Source organism: Chenopodium album, chromosome 18, assembly GCF_948465745.1.
Source record: "Chenopodium album chromosome 18, dcCheAlbu1.1, whole genome shotgun sequence".
NCBI lineage: Eukaryota > Viridiplantae > Streptophyta > Magnoliopsida > Caryophyllales > Amaranthaceae > Chenopodium > Chenopodium album.
Window position 1 is genome coordinate 4,034,165 of NC_137851.1, and position 16,435 is coordinate 4,050,599.

The 16,435-nt window shown below is 32.6% G+C and overlaps 2 protein-coding genes and 1 long non-coding RNA gene across 3 annotated transcripts; 1 reads left to right on the forward strand and 2 right to left on the reverse strand.

Annotated features, from left to right (window-relative positions):
* Nucleotides 1-6,622: 6,622 nt before the first annotated feature.
* On the forward strand, nt 6,623-9,467 carry LOC145592750 (expansin-A4). The gene is made up of 3 exons (XM_081649255.1): nt 6,623-6,836; nt 7,022-7,340; nt 8,865-9,467. The coding sequence occupies exons 1-3, from the start codon at nt 6,689-6,691 to the stop codon at nt 9,172-9,174; spliced, it is 777 nt and encodes a 258-aa protein (XP_081505381.1). The 5' UTR covers nt 6,623-6,688; the 3' UTR covers nt 9,175-9,467.
* An 863-nt stretch (nt 9,468-10,330) lies between these two features.
* On the reverse strand, nt 10,331-11,258 carry LOC145592751 (uncharacterized). Its single transcript, XR_014102481.1, has 2 exons — nt 11,126-11,258; nt 10,331-10,468 (listed from the first exon to the last, which is right to left on the reverse strand). It is a non-coding gene; the product is annotated as an uncharacterized LOC145592751 (long non-coding RNA).
* Nucleotides 11,259-12,252: 994 nt separating this feature from the next.
* On the reverse strand, nt 12,253-15,838 carry LOC145592839 (factor of DNA methylation 4-like). The gene is made up of 6 exons (XM_081649344.1): nt 15,564-15,838; nt 13,986-14,390; nt 13,753-13,892; nt 13,345-13,506; nt 13,047-13,259; nt 12,253-12,653 (listed from the first exon to the last, which is right to left on the reverse strand). The coding sequence occupies exons 1-6, from the start codon at nt 15,655-15,657 to the stop codon at nt 12,423-12,425; spliced, it is 1,245 nt and encodes a 414-aa protein (XP_081505470.1). The 5' UTR covers nt 15,658-15,838; the 3' UTR covers nt 12,253-12,422.
* Nucleotides 15,839-16,435: the final 597 nt, after the last annotated feature.

The window sequence follows — 16,435 nt, forward strand, 5'->3', positions numbered from 1 at the left end:
GTCAACCGGTTGACTTTTGATAATTTATTATTTTTATACAAAAAATGTTGGGTGAAACTTCACATGCCACAATTTTTATATATATAAAAAAATATAATAATAATAATAATAATAATAATAATAATAATAATATAATAATAAATTAAGTCATGGGAGCCCCAGAATCCCCGGAAGCTAAGGTGGAAGTGTTAGATGATGAAACAAGTAAAGAGGCTGGCAATTTGTAGTTGAAATACTAGTATAAATTTGGAGTATAATATTTTTGGTCTTCCAATAATATGATTTCTTCAAGATTTGGTTGATAAGATTAATAAAATTGGACACTTGTCTTTATATTAGGACTTCCCACGTATTCACTATACTTGAAGTTTTGAGATACATACACCAACCTAAATTATCTCCAACTGTTTTCATCCCCTCCCAATTTAATTCATATTGCCACCTCCTCTCGCCCTATACATAAATTAAAGTAGTTTCTTGAGATAATTTGGGTAAATAGGTCTTTTAATTCTGATACTATTGTTTTATTAGCAGATCTGAAAACAAAATGAACGATACAGTTTTGTATATGTACTAACCCTTAATTTTTCCTCAAAGAATCATTAATTAGGTCATCTAGCATATATAATTAGACAGAATTAATTTCTTTTAAAGTTTAAAGTGTGTCTCCTTAATGGTGTTTACATTACATCAAATATTTATTAGACATTGAACCATGAATTTGTTTTTTTTTTTTTTCCCTCTTTTTCAAATGATATATACCTTAGATAAGTTGTTGTCCGTTATTGTTGGTTGCTTTTGGAGGAATGCAATGCTTAGAATAATACATGGAGTACACGTTAGATTTTGCATATTTCATGTTGAACTTTCTTTTTCAATTTGCTTTAACTACAATGGAATGTATGTAATACTCCGTATTATGCATACATATATACGAAGTATTGGATATGGGGACAAATTATACAGCTAAACTATAACTTTCTCAGTCTTTTATTAGAATTAATGGTCACATTGAATAAAGATATACGATAATATATGACTATATTTCAAGTATTAGGCCTTGTTATGTCTTCGAACGAAATTAAGCTAAAGTGGACTGAGTCGAACTAAGACCCTGTTCTCATCAGATTATTTTCAGTTCAATTTAGTTCAACTTCTAATTTCCTTCTCTCATAAAATATTCATTTCATTTCAGTTCAATTTAGTTCAGTTCTAATAAGTTCAGTTCAGTTCGGTTCAGCTCATTTCAGTCAATGAGAACAGACCCTAAATCAAAGTAGAATAATGAATTGAGTTGAACTAAACTTAAATAAATTGAAAATATGTCTTAAAAAAGGGTCTACCTATTCTTGTATTCAAGTCAAACTTAAAGAGAATTACAAAATTTGTTTCTAAAAAAAAAAAAAAAAAACAGGAGTTACAAGATTACTTAAGTGAGTCATGTCTAAATTAAAGTGAAGCTAAGCTATTATAATAACTCCATAATCATTTATTCATTATTTGTTGGTCTTCTTGTGATTCAAGAAAAGTTAATCGATTTCTTGTTCTAAGTGTATGTCTTATTGAAATCACACAAATAAAATTTTATACTAGAATTATATGATAAATAATTGAATTTTTTTTTTTTTTTTTTTTGAAGAAATAAATAATTGAATTTGACTATAAATAAATTATTATAATTCACCTAAAAGAAAAAAAACCAATCGGGAAACAATTTGAAACAATCCCAAACTAACCTTTACCAACTTTGACATGTCTAAACGTGAGAAGAGCGAGGTAGGAAACGTACGGTAGATGCACGGCGTAATACGTGGAGCGTTGATTACGGAGAAATAAGGTGGGCCAGAATATCATATTGGGCCATCTCAAGCCCAGCCGACTATTATCTAGAATCACAGGCATTTGTTTTACCATTACAAATTTATAACCGTTCCTTTTTTTTTTTTTTAAAAAAAATATATATTCTTTGCTCATTTTTGGCGGGTAATATTCAATTGAAGTGGCATAAAATCAATACCTCATTTTTCACTCACCAAAAAGAACCCATAAGATTTTTTCCTTTAATTTTTTTTTTTTATCCTAAAGAAAGCTTTTGGAACCTAATTTGCTTATCCTTATCTCCACATTCCTAATAGTGACAACCTTGCACTTTGAAGGTACCTCCATGCAAATATCACCTTGAGGTTGCATGAAGATTTTGAAGAGATCAACATAATGTTGACCATATATTCCATGACTAGAGATAAGATTCTTTGAGCCTGCACCGTATCAAGTTTTCCTGTTTTGATTTTTTAGATAGGTAATAACGTGAGATATTTTGTATTTGATGACATCAAATTGTTTTATCTATTTTGTACTAAAAGAAAATTCTCAATGTATTAAAATTCCAATAAGATCTGTTGATTGATGTGAATTTTTTGACTTCCAGACAAGTCATTAGGTCTTGTTTTACCAAAAAAAATAAAAATTATTTGATAAGTTACCCAACTTAGGTCATAAGTACTTGAAACATAAAAATTACAAAATATCCCCTCAATAATCGGGGGTGGGGGAGATATACTTGTGTGTAGTTTTGTGTGTTGAATCGTTTAGGTTTATTGATTATTAGGGTTGAATTCCCTTGTAATTGTATCTATGTATTTTAACTAGTTTTGTGATGTGTAAGTGCAATTTCAGAACTTAGCTTTATATGGACAAAATGCAGTACATATTTACTCTTTTGAATGCTGTGAAAAGGATTAGAGATTTGTCTTTTATGACAACCTAGGAGTTAACATATCACCAATTGATGATTCTGCCCTAAATCCTAATTAAGTAGCTCAAATTACAATATACTCTTAATCTAATTTTATACAATCCCATTCATTGATGGTTAATAAATTGGTAAGATCCTTGTCCCTCCATGGCATCTCTCTTTTTTATAAATTCTAACTTGGATATATAGAGACAACAGACAAGTTAAAGACATTTCATCAACATAACAATTTCATTCCACTACTAGAATTTGGGCAAATTGCGACCGTTTTTTTACGACCGTCAATAAAACGGTCGCAAAAATAAAAATCTGCGACCGTTTTAAAGGCGGTCGCAATTTTACGACCGTTTTAAAGGCGGTCGCAATTTTGCGACCGTTTTTTACCATTTGAACCGTCGCAAGTATATTTAAATAATTTTTTTTTAATAAATACATGTGAAAATTAATTAAAAATAAAAATAAAGTAGTTGCGACCGCCTAAAACAGTCGCAGATTACGACCGTTTTAACTCACAGTCGCAAATAGTCGCTAGTTGCGACCGTTTTCAACAGTCGCAAATAAAGTAGTTTTTTTCTTTTTTTTTGGTATAAAAGCCCACTAACCCTAGCCCTAATTTCTTTTCACACTTTCAGCAGCCGCTCCTCTCTTTTCTCTTTCTCTCTCCTCTCTCTCTTTTCTCTTTCTCTCTCCTCTCTGTCTTCATCTTTCGTTCTCTCCGATCCATTCCTCTTCTCCTCCATCATTCCTCCTCTCCTCCTTCATTTTTTGACTTTTATCGCCGGAAATCAGACACACTTCAACGAAATAGATCGAAAATCGTCCAAACATTCAACCGACACCAACCGTCACCACCATGTCTTTCACCGTCAAGCTTTAGCTCACCACCACTATCTCCACCGTCACAATCTTAAGGCTTAACAAGTTGATGGTTTTTAAGGTCAAATTCGACCATGAAAAGTCTAGATCTAGACTTTTCATAGTCGAATTTGGCCTTATTAAACCAAATTTAAGGTGAAATTCGAAGTCAACTCGAGATTTAAGGTATGTTATCGTGTTTATACTTGTTTTTCTGATTTTTTATTCGAATTTTTTTGATTTTTTGTTCGAATTTCAGTACTCGAATGTTAATTTTTGTTCATTTTGGGATTCATTTTCGTTTTCATTTTTTTGTTAATGTTTGGGTTTGATTTTGTTATTTTTGTTAATATTACTATGTATGTTTGATTTTCGTTTCGATTTTTGGGTTGATTTTTGTCAATTTTATTTTGGATTTGATTTTTTGGATGATTATGGTTTGATAATTGTATCATTTTCAATTTTGTGGTTTATTACTTCGAATTTTGTCTGTTTTTTTTTATTAATTCGAATTTTTCCATGTTTTAATCATTGGAGTTTTGTCTTTTTTTCGTTTGAATTTTTGTTTGGATTTTCTGTTTTATTTGGGTTTGATTTTATCTGTGTTTTGGGTTGATTTTTGCTAGTTTTCGTGGTGGGTGGCTGGGGTTTTCGTGGTGATTGGGTGGTGTTTTAAGTTGTGCAGTGTGGTGGGTAAAGGTGATTGGCTGGGAAAGGGCAGTGGGTGGAGTTGACTTGGGTGTGAGAAGTGGGGGGCGTGGCTGTGAAGAGCAGGGGTGGTGCGTAATAATTTTTTTTTGTTTTTTTTCAACTTTTAGCGACGGCCAAAAGCGGTCGCTAATTTCACTAATTGCGACCGCTTCTTTTACCGGTCGCAATTATTTATATTTGCGACCGTTTCCTTTGCGGTCGTTGAAAATAACAAAAACGGTCGCAATAAATCTGCGACCGTCACACAGTCGTAATAATTTTTTTTGCGACCACGGAAATAACGACCATCCCTTTACGACCGTTGACGGTCGCAATTATGAATTGCGACCATTTTTGCTGTTTTCTGCGACCGTTTGAGGCGGTCGCAAAAACCTTAATTTTTAGTAGTGTTCTCTTGTACTAGCTCCGTATATAAAGAGAGAGGGGCCAAGTAACATAAATAATTTGTTCAGACAATGACACACATTTTCGAATATATCAATTATTTATTTTATACTCCTTTAATAATGTGTATGTGATTCATCATTTTTCGTATACTACATGTCATATTCATAGGCATATAGTGATATAATTAGTATATGTATTTAATTTGTTTTTGTGCCATAACACGAGTGAACAAAGTGCATTGAAGACCATAATTTTTAATAGTGTATGAAATTAAATTTTCAAAAAATGATAAAATTGTATGATTAGGGAGCACCATTTTTGTGCATGTCCATTCTAGAGTTTGACCACTAGGTTTCTTTCAAAGATGATAAAGATTCCTCAAGGCAACTAAGAAAAAGGTAAAAAAGGAAGGATTTACAGTTGCAATTAAACCTGGATTGCAACTTTTACTGAAAGAAGATTCAAAGAAGAGGGCAAATAGCTAGTTAAGAAAGTGAAAAGTCAAGTAACGATTGCCATTCATGGCACAACTTGTAACTGAAGCAAAGCCTTATTCACATTACCTTTTTTTCGGTAACGCCCTTTCATTTTTTGGTAAACTTCCTAACCAATTATCTTCATACATCTCTTTCTATTTCATATCTAACCTTTGTTTTTCATTAAAGGCCAATAGAATCATCCTAAAAGATAAATTGCCATTAAACTAAAGATGGAACGTTGAAGATCTTGCATAGTAATTTTTATAGATTTTTCATTGCGTAAGAATTGCACCATACCACTATAGCACATTAGCACTATGCCACTACTACTATGGCTTAACAATAAATTTCAATATAACTTGAGTAAGTATTGATGGTTAACTCCAATCTTAACTCGAGCGATTTTAAATTGAGTACATTTCACCGTGTATTCCTATGGGCTATGGTCCTATGTTTTACATGATTTAAAATATGTGTGTTTTATTTTTTCCGGAGTAATTACTAAGCTATTGTGAAAACAGACCAAAAATATTTAATTTAATTCCTTTATAAGAATTAAACAAGATTTTAAAGTTAGATTAAATCTAATAGATTCATAATAAATTAGACCACATCAAGAAATTCAACCCGAATTGCCTTGGTTAAAATATCAAGTAAGAGAACGTATAGCTCATGGTCGAAATGAGGAATTGTTTAGAAGAATTGGAGAATAATTTATTTACGAAGTACGGAATAATTTTTATCACTAACACAAGAATTTTGGTTAGAAAAAACACTCTACAAGCTAAGTAAAAAAAAAAAAAAAAAAAACCAAATGAGTGGAAATGACATTCAATGATTCAAGTGACACACACTGACACACTCCTTTAAAGAGTCTAAACTATACGGAATAGTACTTCACCGTAAAAAGCAAAACCCTAACTTCAGATCAAAACAATTAATAAAAGTAAAGTAAAAATAGCAACTGTAATCAATTTTAAATGTTTAATACGAGTAAATGCAATTAAAAAAAGGAAAATGATAAACAATAAGAAGTTAAAAAAGGAAATATTGAGGATAAAGTAACATTAATTACACCGATCTGTGCGTAATTTTATCATGAATTTCCAACTTAATTCCATTTAAAAAGTATATTAAATGCTTTTATATAGAGCTACATATATCATTACCCTTAAAAAAAAGGGTATTCTATCGACAAACAAACCGTCACAACTCAGTACGAGGGAGCTGTGTGATTGATTAAACCACCCATAATTTACGCCCTTTTTTATCCCTTAAAAAAAAGTCAAAAAAATCCGAAAAAGCAAAGAAAAATCTACAAGTATTAATAAAAATTACACATTACACAAAATAGAGTGACCAACCAAGCATTAATTACGGAAGAAAATCAACTCCTTTTTTCCTCTTTATAAGTAGTCTTGCCACTCCTTTGCTCCCACCACCTCATACTCTCTACACAACACAAACTACTTTCCCACTACTCTCCCTTTATTTCTTCCTAATGGCCTCTATTATCCTACCTTTGGTATTCTCTCTATGTTGTTATTTTGCTCTTGTCCATGCTAGGATTCCTGGTGTCTTTACCGGGGGCGGTTGGCAAAGCGCTCATGCTACCTTTTACGGTGGCTCTGACGCCTCCGGAACTATGGGTAAGTACATTATTAGTGTTATGTCCCGGGTTCTAGTGGTCCGTATGTTCTTTTAACCTGTTTGGTTTGGGAACACCGGGACATTCCAAACCAAAAGAACATACGGACCACTAGTATTATTTTTAAAACAACTACGTAGTATAATTGTTGACTGAATTATTTTATTGTTTTTTTGGGAATTGTAGGGGGTGCTTGTGGTTACGGTAACTTGTATAGTCAAGGGTACGGTGTGAATACGGCTGCACTCAGTACCGCCCTGTTCAACAGTGGCCAGAGTTGCGGGGCGTGCTTCGAGCTCAAGTGTGCTGATGACCCGCGCTGGTGCCACCCAGGAAGCCCTTCCATCCTCATCACTGCCACCAATTTTTGCCCGCCAAATTACGCGCTGCCTAGTGATAATGGCGGTTGGTGTAACCCACCTCGCCCACATTTCGACCTCGCTATGCCTATGTTTCTTAAGATTGCTGAATATCGTGCCGGCATTGTACCTGTTGCCTTCCGCAGGTAAATTTTTTTTCTTCCTCTGTTTTTGCTCTGTTTTGTGTGGTATTATTTACTCTGTTTTAATGTTTTTTATTTTTTATTTTTTATTTTTTTTTTTTTTTTTGTGAAAGAGAAATACAGTGTCGTTTTGTCTACTGTAATGATTTACCAATTAATATGTGACAGTTGGGAAAGTTGCGTAAGTTATAAATAACCCTTATGTTACGGTCTAGTATTACTGTTGTACGTAAATTACTAGTGTGTAGTATAATTAGTCCGCCTTCATCCAATAAAAACTAAGATGGTTATGATACATGCTATCCATTAACTATTAAAATGGAAATTCTGAATGGTAAAACTTATATGACAATATTATATATTGTGTCATCCCTGTCAAAATTAGAAGTAAAAATTATGTATCATGTTATTAGATTAATGTGTAATACTTTATATTATTTTAATTTTATACTTTTTAAGAGGTTCATTTTACGCCCTAAGAGTCTCAATTCCAAATGTTTGTTATTGTCTTAATGTGTAATTTTAAGAGAGAATGAGCTGTATCAGCTTACACTACTAATGCAATTGTCTAAAATTTGTAAATTTTAAAGGCTTTTCTTTTTTTGGAAAAAAGCATTTCTAATTGTTGATTTAGGCTTTTGTTTTTTGAAGTTGTTATGAATTTTGGCTTTAGAGAAAAAGAAAATAGAAGTCTGATTCATATTTGTTACATCTCTCTTGCATGGATGAAAAGGCTGCCTCTTGAATCTTATTCAATTTTTAAGAGTACTTTGTAAGGTCAGGTACTAGACCAACTAGTACCCTACCCTTTTTATTTGTCATTTTATTTAATTGTCCAAAAATTTATAGAATTATGATGTTACATAGTTTACAAAAATTTATTTAGAATATTTTTATGTTACATAGTTTACAAAAATTTATTCGGATTTTTTTTTTTTTTTTTAAAAAAAAAATTTGTTACAAATGGTTGGTTATCTTAGGTTTTCAATAAAAGAATAGCCATTTTTTAAAATGAGTTTTCGTTTTTTAAATCACATCTTATCATTCAATAATCTTCTTTCAAAAAGATATATTCTTGACTCTAAGGTGGAAGTAAGATCAAAACCCTTGCTTGACATTTGCCCAATTGATAAGGATAATTTGAAGTAAATATTCCATGTTCCTAATAAAAGAAGGATTCTATACAGATGTATTTATGCATAATAGGAGTACTATGATTAATTGAGTAAATTGATTAACTTTTTACAAGCATCTTTATTTTAATGGAAACTAAAGTACTAAAATGACAAGAATTATTATTATTTTTTTAATTTTTAACATGCATCAATTAGAATAGATAGTTCATCAAGTACATAAAAGTAGAGTTAGTAAAGAGTAAGATTTCCAAACATTACTCAATACAACATGTATCACACACTAACCTCGTGAGGACATGACCTAGTATGCCACACAAGTATTATATATATTTTTTTGAAACGTGGTTTGATGGATTAATATGATTAAATTTCTTTATATTTTTGGTTGTAGGGTTCCATGTCGAAAGAAGGGTGGTATTCGATTCACAATTAACGGTTTCCGTTACTTCAACTTGGTACTAATCACCAATGTTGCGGGTGCCGGTGACTTAGTAAGGGCGAGTGTCAAAGGATCAAAGACTGGGTGGATGAGTATGAGCCGTAACTGGGGTCAGAATTGGCAATCCAACTCCGTACTTGTTGGTCAAGCACTTTCATTCCGTGTTACGGCTAGTGACCGTAGAAGTTCAACCTCTTGGAACATTGCCCCTCCTAATTGGCAATTTGGTCAAACATTCATTGGCAAAAACTTTAGGGTCTAATAAAGTCTTAATAGTATTTGAAATACCAAATGTACCCCTATTAGTTGTCACTTTTCTTTTATTTTTCTTCCCTTAATTTGAGGGAAATGGGAGGAAAACTTGGGGGTGTTTTTGTCTTTTGATAGTCAAGTGTCTTTTTGACTTTGTAGGTGTGATTGGAAAAGAATGAGTTTGGGAAAATTGTAAAAAGTCGAAGCGGCTAAGAGAAATGGTGATGAAGCCCGCGACTTTGCTTATACTAGTTTGTGTTATAATTGACCAATATATGAATACAAGTATTTAATCTTAGCTAATTGGAGTTGTTAGCTACCTTAATTATATGCTTGATTTGCGTTTTAATTCAAAAAACATACAGTATAGTGGTTCAAAGAGTAGGAAAATGGAGAAATACCAACTATTAAGTGGACCATTGTAATATCTAAATCTAATCAATGACTCCATAAGCTTTGTATAAAAAGTTATTTAAATTATCTCAAATTACAAATTTGAATCTAGTAGAAGTATGATACTTGTAAAAGCTTGTAAAAGTGGCAGTGAGTAGGACATTAGGAGGAGTGTAGGAAAAGTGCAAGGAAATTGTACCGTCGAGCTCATTTTAACAATTTCATTAGCGTCTACTTGACTGTTGATGTATTAGAGCATTATCAAGTGCATAACAATGGCCCTCGAAGTTCATTCTACCTAAAACACTAAGCTGACTTATTTTGTTTTTGGTAATTCTTACTTGTACAACTTGGATAAACCCAAATGGCCCATCTCTCCTCCGAATGAGTTTGGTAATGTCCGGAAGGATATTAGAAGACTCGCAATGGACTGTCCAAGTTAAGACTCGCAATGGACTGTCCAAGTTCAATAAATGTCGTATTTGGTTAGAAGAGTCCCTTTTGAAATTCAAGAGGCTATTTGTAATGATTTTGCTAATTTGATTACTGAATAAAATGCTAAGCCTCGTTTGTAAGGAAAAAAAAAAAAAAAGGATAAATCCATTTAATCAATTATTCTAGCCATTTACAATTCTCCTAATAATCTCACCACAATTTTAGTTTCAAAATTCCTAAACTTGCAAGTTAGTGACATGTTTCCCTGAACATTGCAATTCCATTGAAATCTTTGATCAGAATCCTATACTATAGCATGAATGAGATAATCTTGTTCATACTCCTCAAATTCAATTCAATTTTATACACTTTACAAAATCAATTAATTATTTACAATTTTTATTTTTCTAATTACATGCTGAACTCAGCTCCATCTTTTAGTCTCAAACAACTGCACCAAATGCTGAACTCTGCTCCTGTTCAACCACTCCCAAAAAATAAATCAAGAATCATGAAGAATTGAACCATTAATAGCATCAAATTAATCAATAAAAATAAAATCAAAGAAAAAAAAATTTAATTTGATAAAAAGGGCTCATATCAAGTGTATTTGGAGAAATCAATCATAGTAGGGAAGATAAACAAACCCAACAATCTAAAATTCGAAATTTTAAGGGGAGAGAAAAAGATCAAAGATTAGCAAAAAACGCCATAAAAATTACAGAAAAGCTCAACCTTTTTAGGGAGCGGCATTTTTAGCAAAATCAAAATCCTTAAAAATCCCCTTAAAATTCGAATAAAATGAATTAGATTGAAAGAATTTGAGCACCCTTACTCCACCCTCTCTCTTTATAATCATAGCCCCATCTAAATTATCCACAAAGGTCGCGAGTTCGAAACCCGGAAGATCAATAACAAATCACACAAAACAATTCACACAAAAAAACACACACACACACAAGAAGAGGAGAGAGAAAGAGAAAGAGAGAGAGAGGAGATGGTGGTTATGGCAGTGGAGAGAGAGGGTGCTGAAAAATAGAGTATAATCATCGCCCTTTTTTTTTTTTTTAATTGATTTTAATGAAGAATTGATTACAACAAATAGAAGGAAGAAAGGAAGGAAGAGAAGTTACCTTTACTGGATTATTTGCAGAGCTTTAATGGCGGAAGAAAGTGGGGAAAGACGGCGGGTTCCGGAAGGTGGGAGAGGAAGAGGGTTTTTAGTTGGGTTGGAGTTGAGACTAGGGTTTAAGAAGGATTATTGAAGAGGTTGTGTGTGTTTTTCAATGGGCTGTTGCAATTTGGTTTGGGCCAAATTATTATTATTATTATTATTATTTTTTTATTTTTTTTTTTTTTTTTTTTTGAGTTATGGTTGACACAAGTGACAATCCCACTCACAATGACGACTCTCAAAATCGTCTCGTCGAGAGAATTTCTCAGCCTATTTACGAAGTATAGAGTAATTATTCTCGTTAAGTATACTACGAAGTAATGCTTATTGATATTAAATTGTGCTTAGATGGTACCATCTTAACATCAAATAGTCATCTTTGTTGGCAACTTAGTACCAATATAATTCTTTGTTATATTAATTTGGTACCATCTAAACACAACTTGATTCAAATTAAGACTTGAGACCGTTAAAATTAATTGAGACTTGAGACCATGGGAATGTTGTTTTGTTTTGTTTATATTAGTATGGTACAATATCCATCTATATAATTAATACTACCTCCGTTTTTTATTAGTTGACACGTTTTGACTTTAGCACTATTCACACACTTTCCTTTGACCATGTTTTGTGATTTATACGTAATGAAAAATATAATCATGTGGAGTCTTGTTAGATTCGTCACGGTATATATTTTCAAAATATCAACTTTTTATAATTTTTACTTATCGATAATTAAAGATATTAACGGTTGAAATCGTGCATTGGCAAACGTGACTAAAGAAACGTGTCAACTAAAAAGAAACGGAGGAAGTACTACGTAAACCATATTTGATTCAAATTCGTTTTTTGTTTTTTTGAACTGAAGCTAAAATGCAACTATCATTAATAAATTATGAATCATGAAATAAAGAATGAGTCTCTTTTGCTGGTAATCATACGAAGTGATCTGTTGCAGGACTAGAGCATTGAATTATATAAGCACTAATGGTTTGGACTTTGGAGTAAAGAAGAGCTAAAGGTTTACTACTTTTAGTACTTTGAATGCTAAAGCAAATTCATACAGATTACTCCTACATTACTACATATTTCTTCCTTCCAACTTTCATCTATACAGAATTTCAGCAGCTTAGTAACATCAGTTGCTAGCTATGTTTACTGTTTATGAATCGTAAAGTCTAGCTACCTACAAGAGCTGAGTGTATTAGCAAGGTCATAAAAAGTTAAGCACTCGATATACCCTTGGTTGCTTAGCTTTACCTTCGTTTGCGTTTGAGAGTTTTGAGCTGCTGGATTATGTACCCTATTACCTCCTTCAGACTCACTTCCCTTTCCTCTCTGATATTCCAAATTTTTGGAACTGGATACCTCCCACTGGGGTTGTACTCGTTCAGCTCAATCAAAGCACTTGCCACTGCTTTGTATGCTTTCTCACCCCATTCTTTTCTCAACTCTTCCAGCTTCTCATCACTCTCATCAATGATTGCCTGTCATTCAGTAAAATAATTGAGAAAATAAGCCGGAGTATAAGTTAATAAATTTAGCGAAGAGATGAACCATCACAGTATGTTTTCACGAATTAGCATACTTCTGCACTGACAGCATATATCTCAACTTGAACTCTCTCATGTTAAACATCTCAACAGCAGGTATGTTACTGATATCAGCTATTACAATACAAGGAGCTACTGTATTACAATGCAGCTAAAGATGTTTAGTTTTGGACAAGTCTCAATTTCAAAGTCTTACAGTGTTAAAACATCACACTTCAAACGTAAACATGATTGAATTGTAAGTATCATAGCTAAGCTATTGGTTTTATATGCCTGTCACGACACTAAATCTTAGTCAAGTATCATAACAGTAAATTGCTCTAGTACCTGCGGATTCCCATTTATGATATTGTGCTTGAAAGGGTGCCATTTTGCATCTTTCAGATGATCTTCCCAAATTGAGCATACTTCAGCACACTTAATCCCTTGTTCTTCTTTTGGAAACTTATCAGCACATGCTTCAAGGAATGGTTTTGTATCTAGTTCTCCCATTCTTTTAATCCCAAGCATTGTTCGGTTACTCAGTACAGAATGCAGACCCTGAAAAGCGAAAATGCAGACTGATAAATTTCAACAGTTAGCTAAATTGGTTTTCCACAAAAATAAATAGAGATAGAAGACATACACTTAACAATTCCTGCTGAGCCTCCAGCAGCTCATTGTTGCTTTCGCGCTCCTTGAGTATAAGAATTTGGTTGAGGTTTTGCAAGTAAAGCACTTCATCTGTTTTATCCTCCAATTCTTTCTTTAGAGCATTAATATCAATGTTTGAACAATCTGTCACTTGCTAATCAACCAATAATGTTCATGTTAACTTTAACCCAAAATTATGTGCAAGCTCAGTCTATTGCAACCTCATTGCAGGTTCAGATTTACAGTAAAGCTAAATTTGGAAGATATATTAATTAGTCCACATGACATATTACTTATTTACTTGTTCAGATATGAATTTCTTTGCATATGACATTACATATTATGTATTTCAATTTTGTAAGAAGAAAACGCTGTATCTATATCTTAATGATGGACTAACCATTGAACGACTTTGCCCTTCATTGCTTTGAGGTCCACCCACGCTTTGCACCAACTGTCCAGTAAGCTCTTTCTTGACAGTTATCAATTCTGATTTCAGCCTTTTGTTTCTTCGACTTATGCTCTGCAGCTCATTTTCCGCTAAAAAAACAAACAAAGTTTGCATTATTCTAAAATAGTCTGATAATATGTGCTTTTTATTGCAAAGTTTCATCTTTACAAACATCTACCAACCTCGGATGTTTAATCTGTGCAACAAAGCTCTTTCCTCCACCAGCGTTCTAATATCACTATACATCTCACTACAAGTGTGCTTCAGGTCAGTAATTTGCTGGTTTTTGCTATCAACCTCATTCATGAAGCTAACAAGTGCTCTTGAAGTTGATTTACAGGCTGCATCTTTCTTCTTGTTCTCCACCTTCAATTCATTCATCCTCTTGATTAGGTCCTCGATCTCTTTAACAAGGCTGGTGATGAACTTGGAAAGAGATTCACAAGTTTGGTTATATTTCTGCTCTACTTCCATTATTCTTGCATCTTTGTCTTCTACCTCCTTATACAAGCTTGCAATTAATTTATCCAGGGAGCATGTTGTGTCCTGGCTCTCTATCAATAGGCATGTAGATGTAACTATGGTCTCTGCATCATAGTAAAATGTTAAAACAACCTGCATCATCATAAACAAAGTATACGCAAGCGGAAACATAACAAAAAAAGCAATAGTATGATGCAGGCAAGTAAAGCAATAGTATGATGCAGGCAATTTAAGTCGATAGTTTCTAATATCAAAGGGTTTGTACTCTGTCATTGGCACACTTTAAGGAACTTTTTCACCACGAATTGGTAATCAACTAATCATTTATGATTAGAGTTTGGAATATGACACTAGCACACTACTTATCGTAGATAAAAACAACCCATCTATTATAAACGATCTATTTGTAAATTCATGTCATTGTAACATTATTATTATGAGAAGTTGGGACAATATGACAACTAATTTTGAACGGAAAGAGTAGTTGCTCGGTTTCATCTTTGGCACTGCTACATTTACCAAGCCTTACAAGTTTTCCAAAAATTGAACCCTTTAAGACTTCACATACCTATTATTGGGACAATAATTTGCATAATCTAACCATAAAATGTACTTCACCCCATTGGACTATCAACATTCGAGCTACGTTAGATAAAAGCATTTCGAACAAAGATTAGCCCTAACTTAGCTTTCATAATTCCATCAATCATTAAAAGATCAAAAACACAAACAATTATTGCCTTAAGTTTGATGCATACTTCCAACTTCCAAGATCATAATATATGACCACATCTTATTATTATGCAGCATCATCATATCATTCACGGTAGCTACATTTATGATTTCAGACCAGCCTTCATAAAAAAAAAAATGCAATAATTTTGCCAAGACAATATAAATAATGGTAATAATAAGGAAAAATGACAAGTCCAAAGGTACCAGAGAATAATTAGGGAATTCAATAAATAATTTACTAGCAACAAATTCTCCTTTGCAGACCAAGTGACCCACACCATAATTAATTAAAAAACTACATTTGATCCGTAATAAAATACATAGACCCACTATCTCAATTTTTTACTCAATTAAACCAGTAATTACAATCTTTTCTTCAAATTAAAAAGAATAATTAAAACCAATGTACAAATAATCACAGAGTAACCATTTTAATTGCACCCAGAAAATATACTAAAACAGAATTAATAATTAATCAAGTATATGAAAAAGGGAATAAATAAAACTGAACTTTAGTTTAATTGATGAGAAAGAGAGAAAACCTGAGTGGATAGTAGAGGAAAGAGGGTTGGTTTGATGATCAGGGGAGATTATTGTTGTTTCTGAGCTCATTTTTTCAGCAGATGATTCTTCCATTCCCACCAAATTTTGATACAAAACCCAGAAATTATTACTAAAAAGACGACATTTTTATCAACAATTATTACTAAAGAAAATTGAGTGATTTTTTTGGGAAAAAAGAGAGGAAAAAAAATAAAATACTGTAGTAAGTAAAGGCTGAAATTGTGTAGTTCAAAATTTTCTCAAATGGCATGCCAAAGAATTACAAATGATGTGTGCAGTAAGTCGCCTACGCTAGTACGCTTTAAATGCTATGTTACGACCGGCTATTATCGTTAATGCTCTCTTATATAATCTGCACGATGTACTTAGTTACTTACCTATAGACTAAGTTGAACTGTTACGGGTACACTGAGTACGCCCCTTTTTAATCTTTAGTACTCGAACGTTAATGATCAAACTAGCACGTGGACAATTTGGGTTGAGTTGGTAAATCGATGACCAAATGAGCACGGTGGTAAACATACTAAAAAAAGTCGTGTTGAGTTGGTCTGACTAGAATTTTTCTATCAAAAATCATGGTTTTTTTTAGGGATATAGTAGTATAGACTATAGAGTAAATTTAGGGTATACTTGTATATCAATTATCAAATGGTTTGGACAACTTTAGTCTAATTTACTTATTAGATTGGTCACCTAAGAATTGTTCATCATTCTATTCCATTTTATTATGGAGTCCTAGTCTCCGTAACATTTTTATATTAGCTGAAAATTTTGTTATTTGAATGAAAATAAATTATTGAATGGGAGTTTTAACTTTATGAGGGCATAGTATAGCTATTTTTTTTTTTTT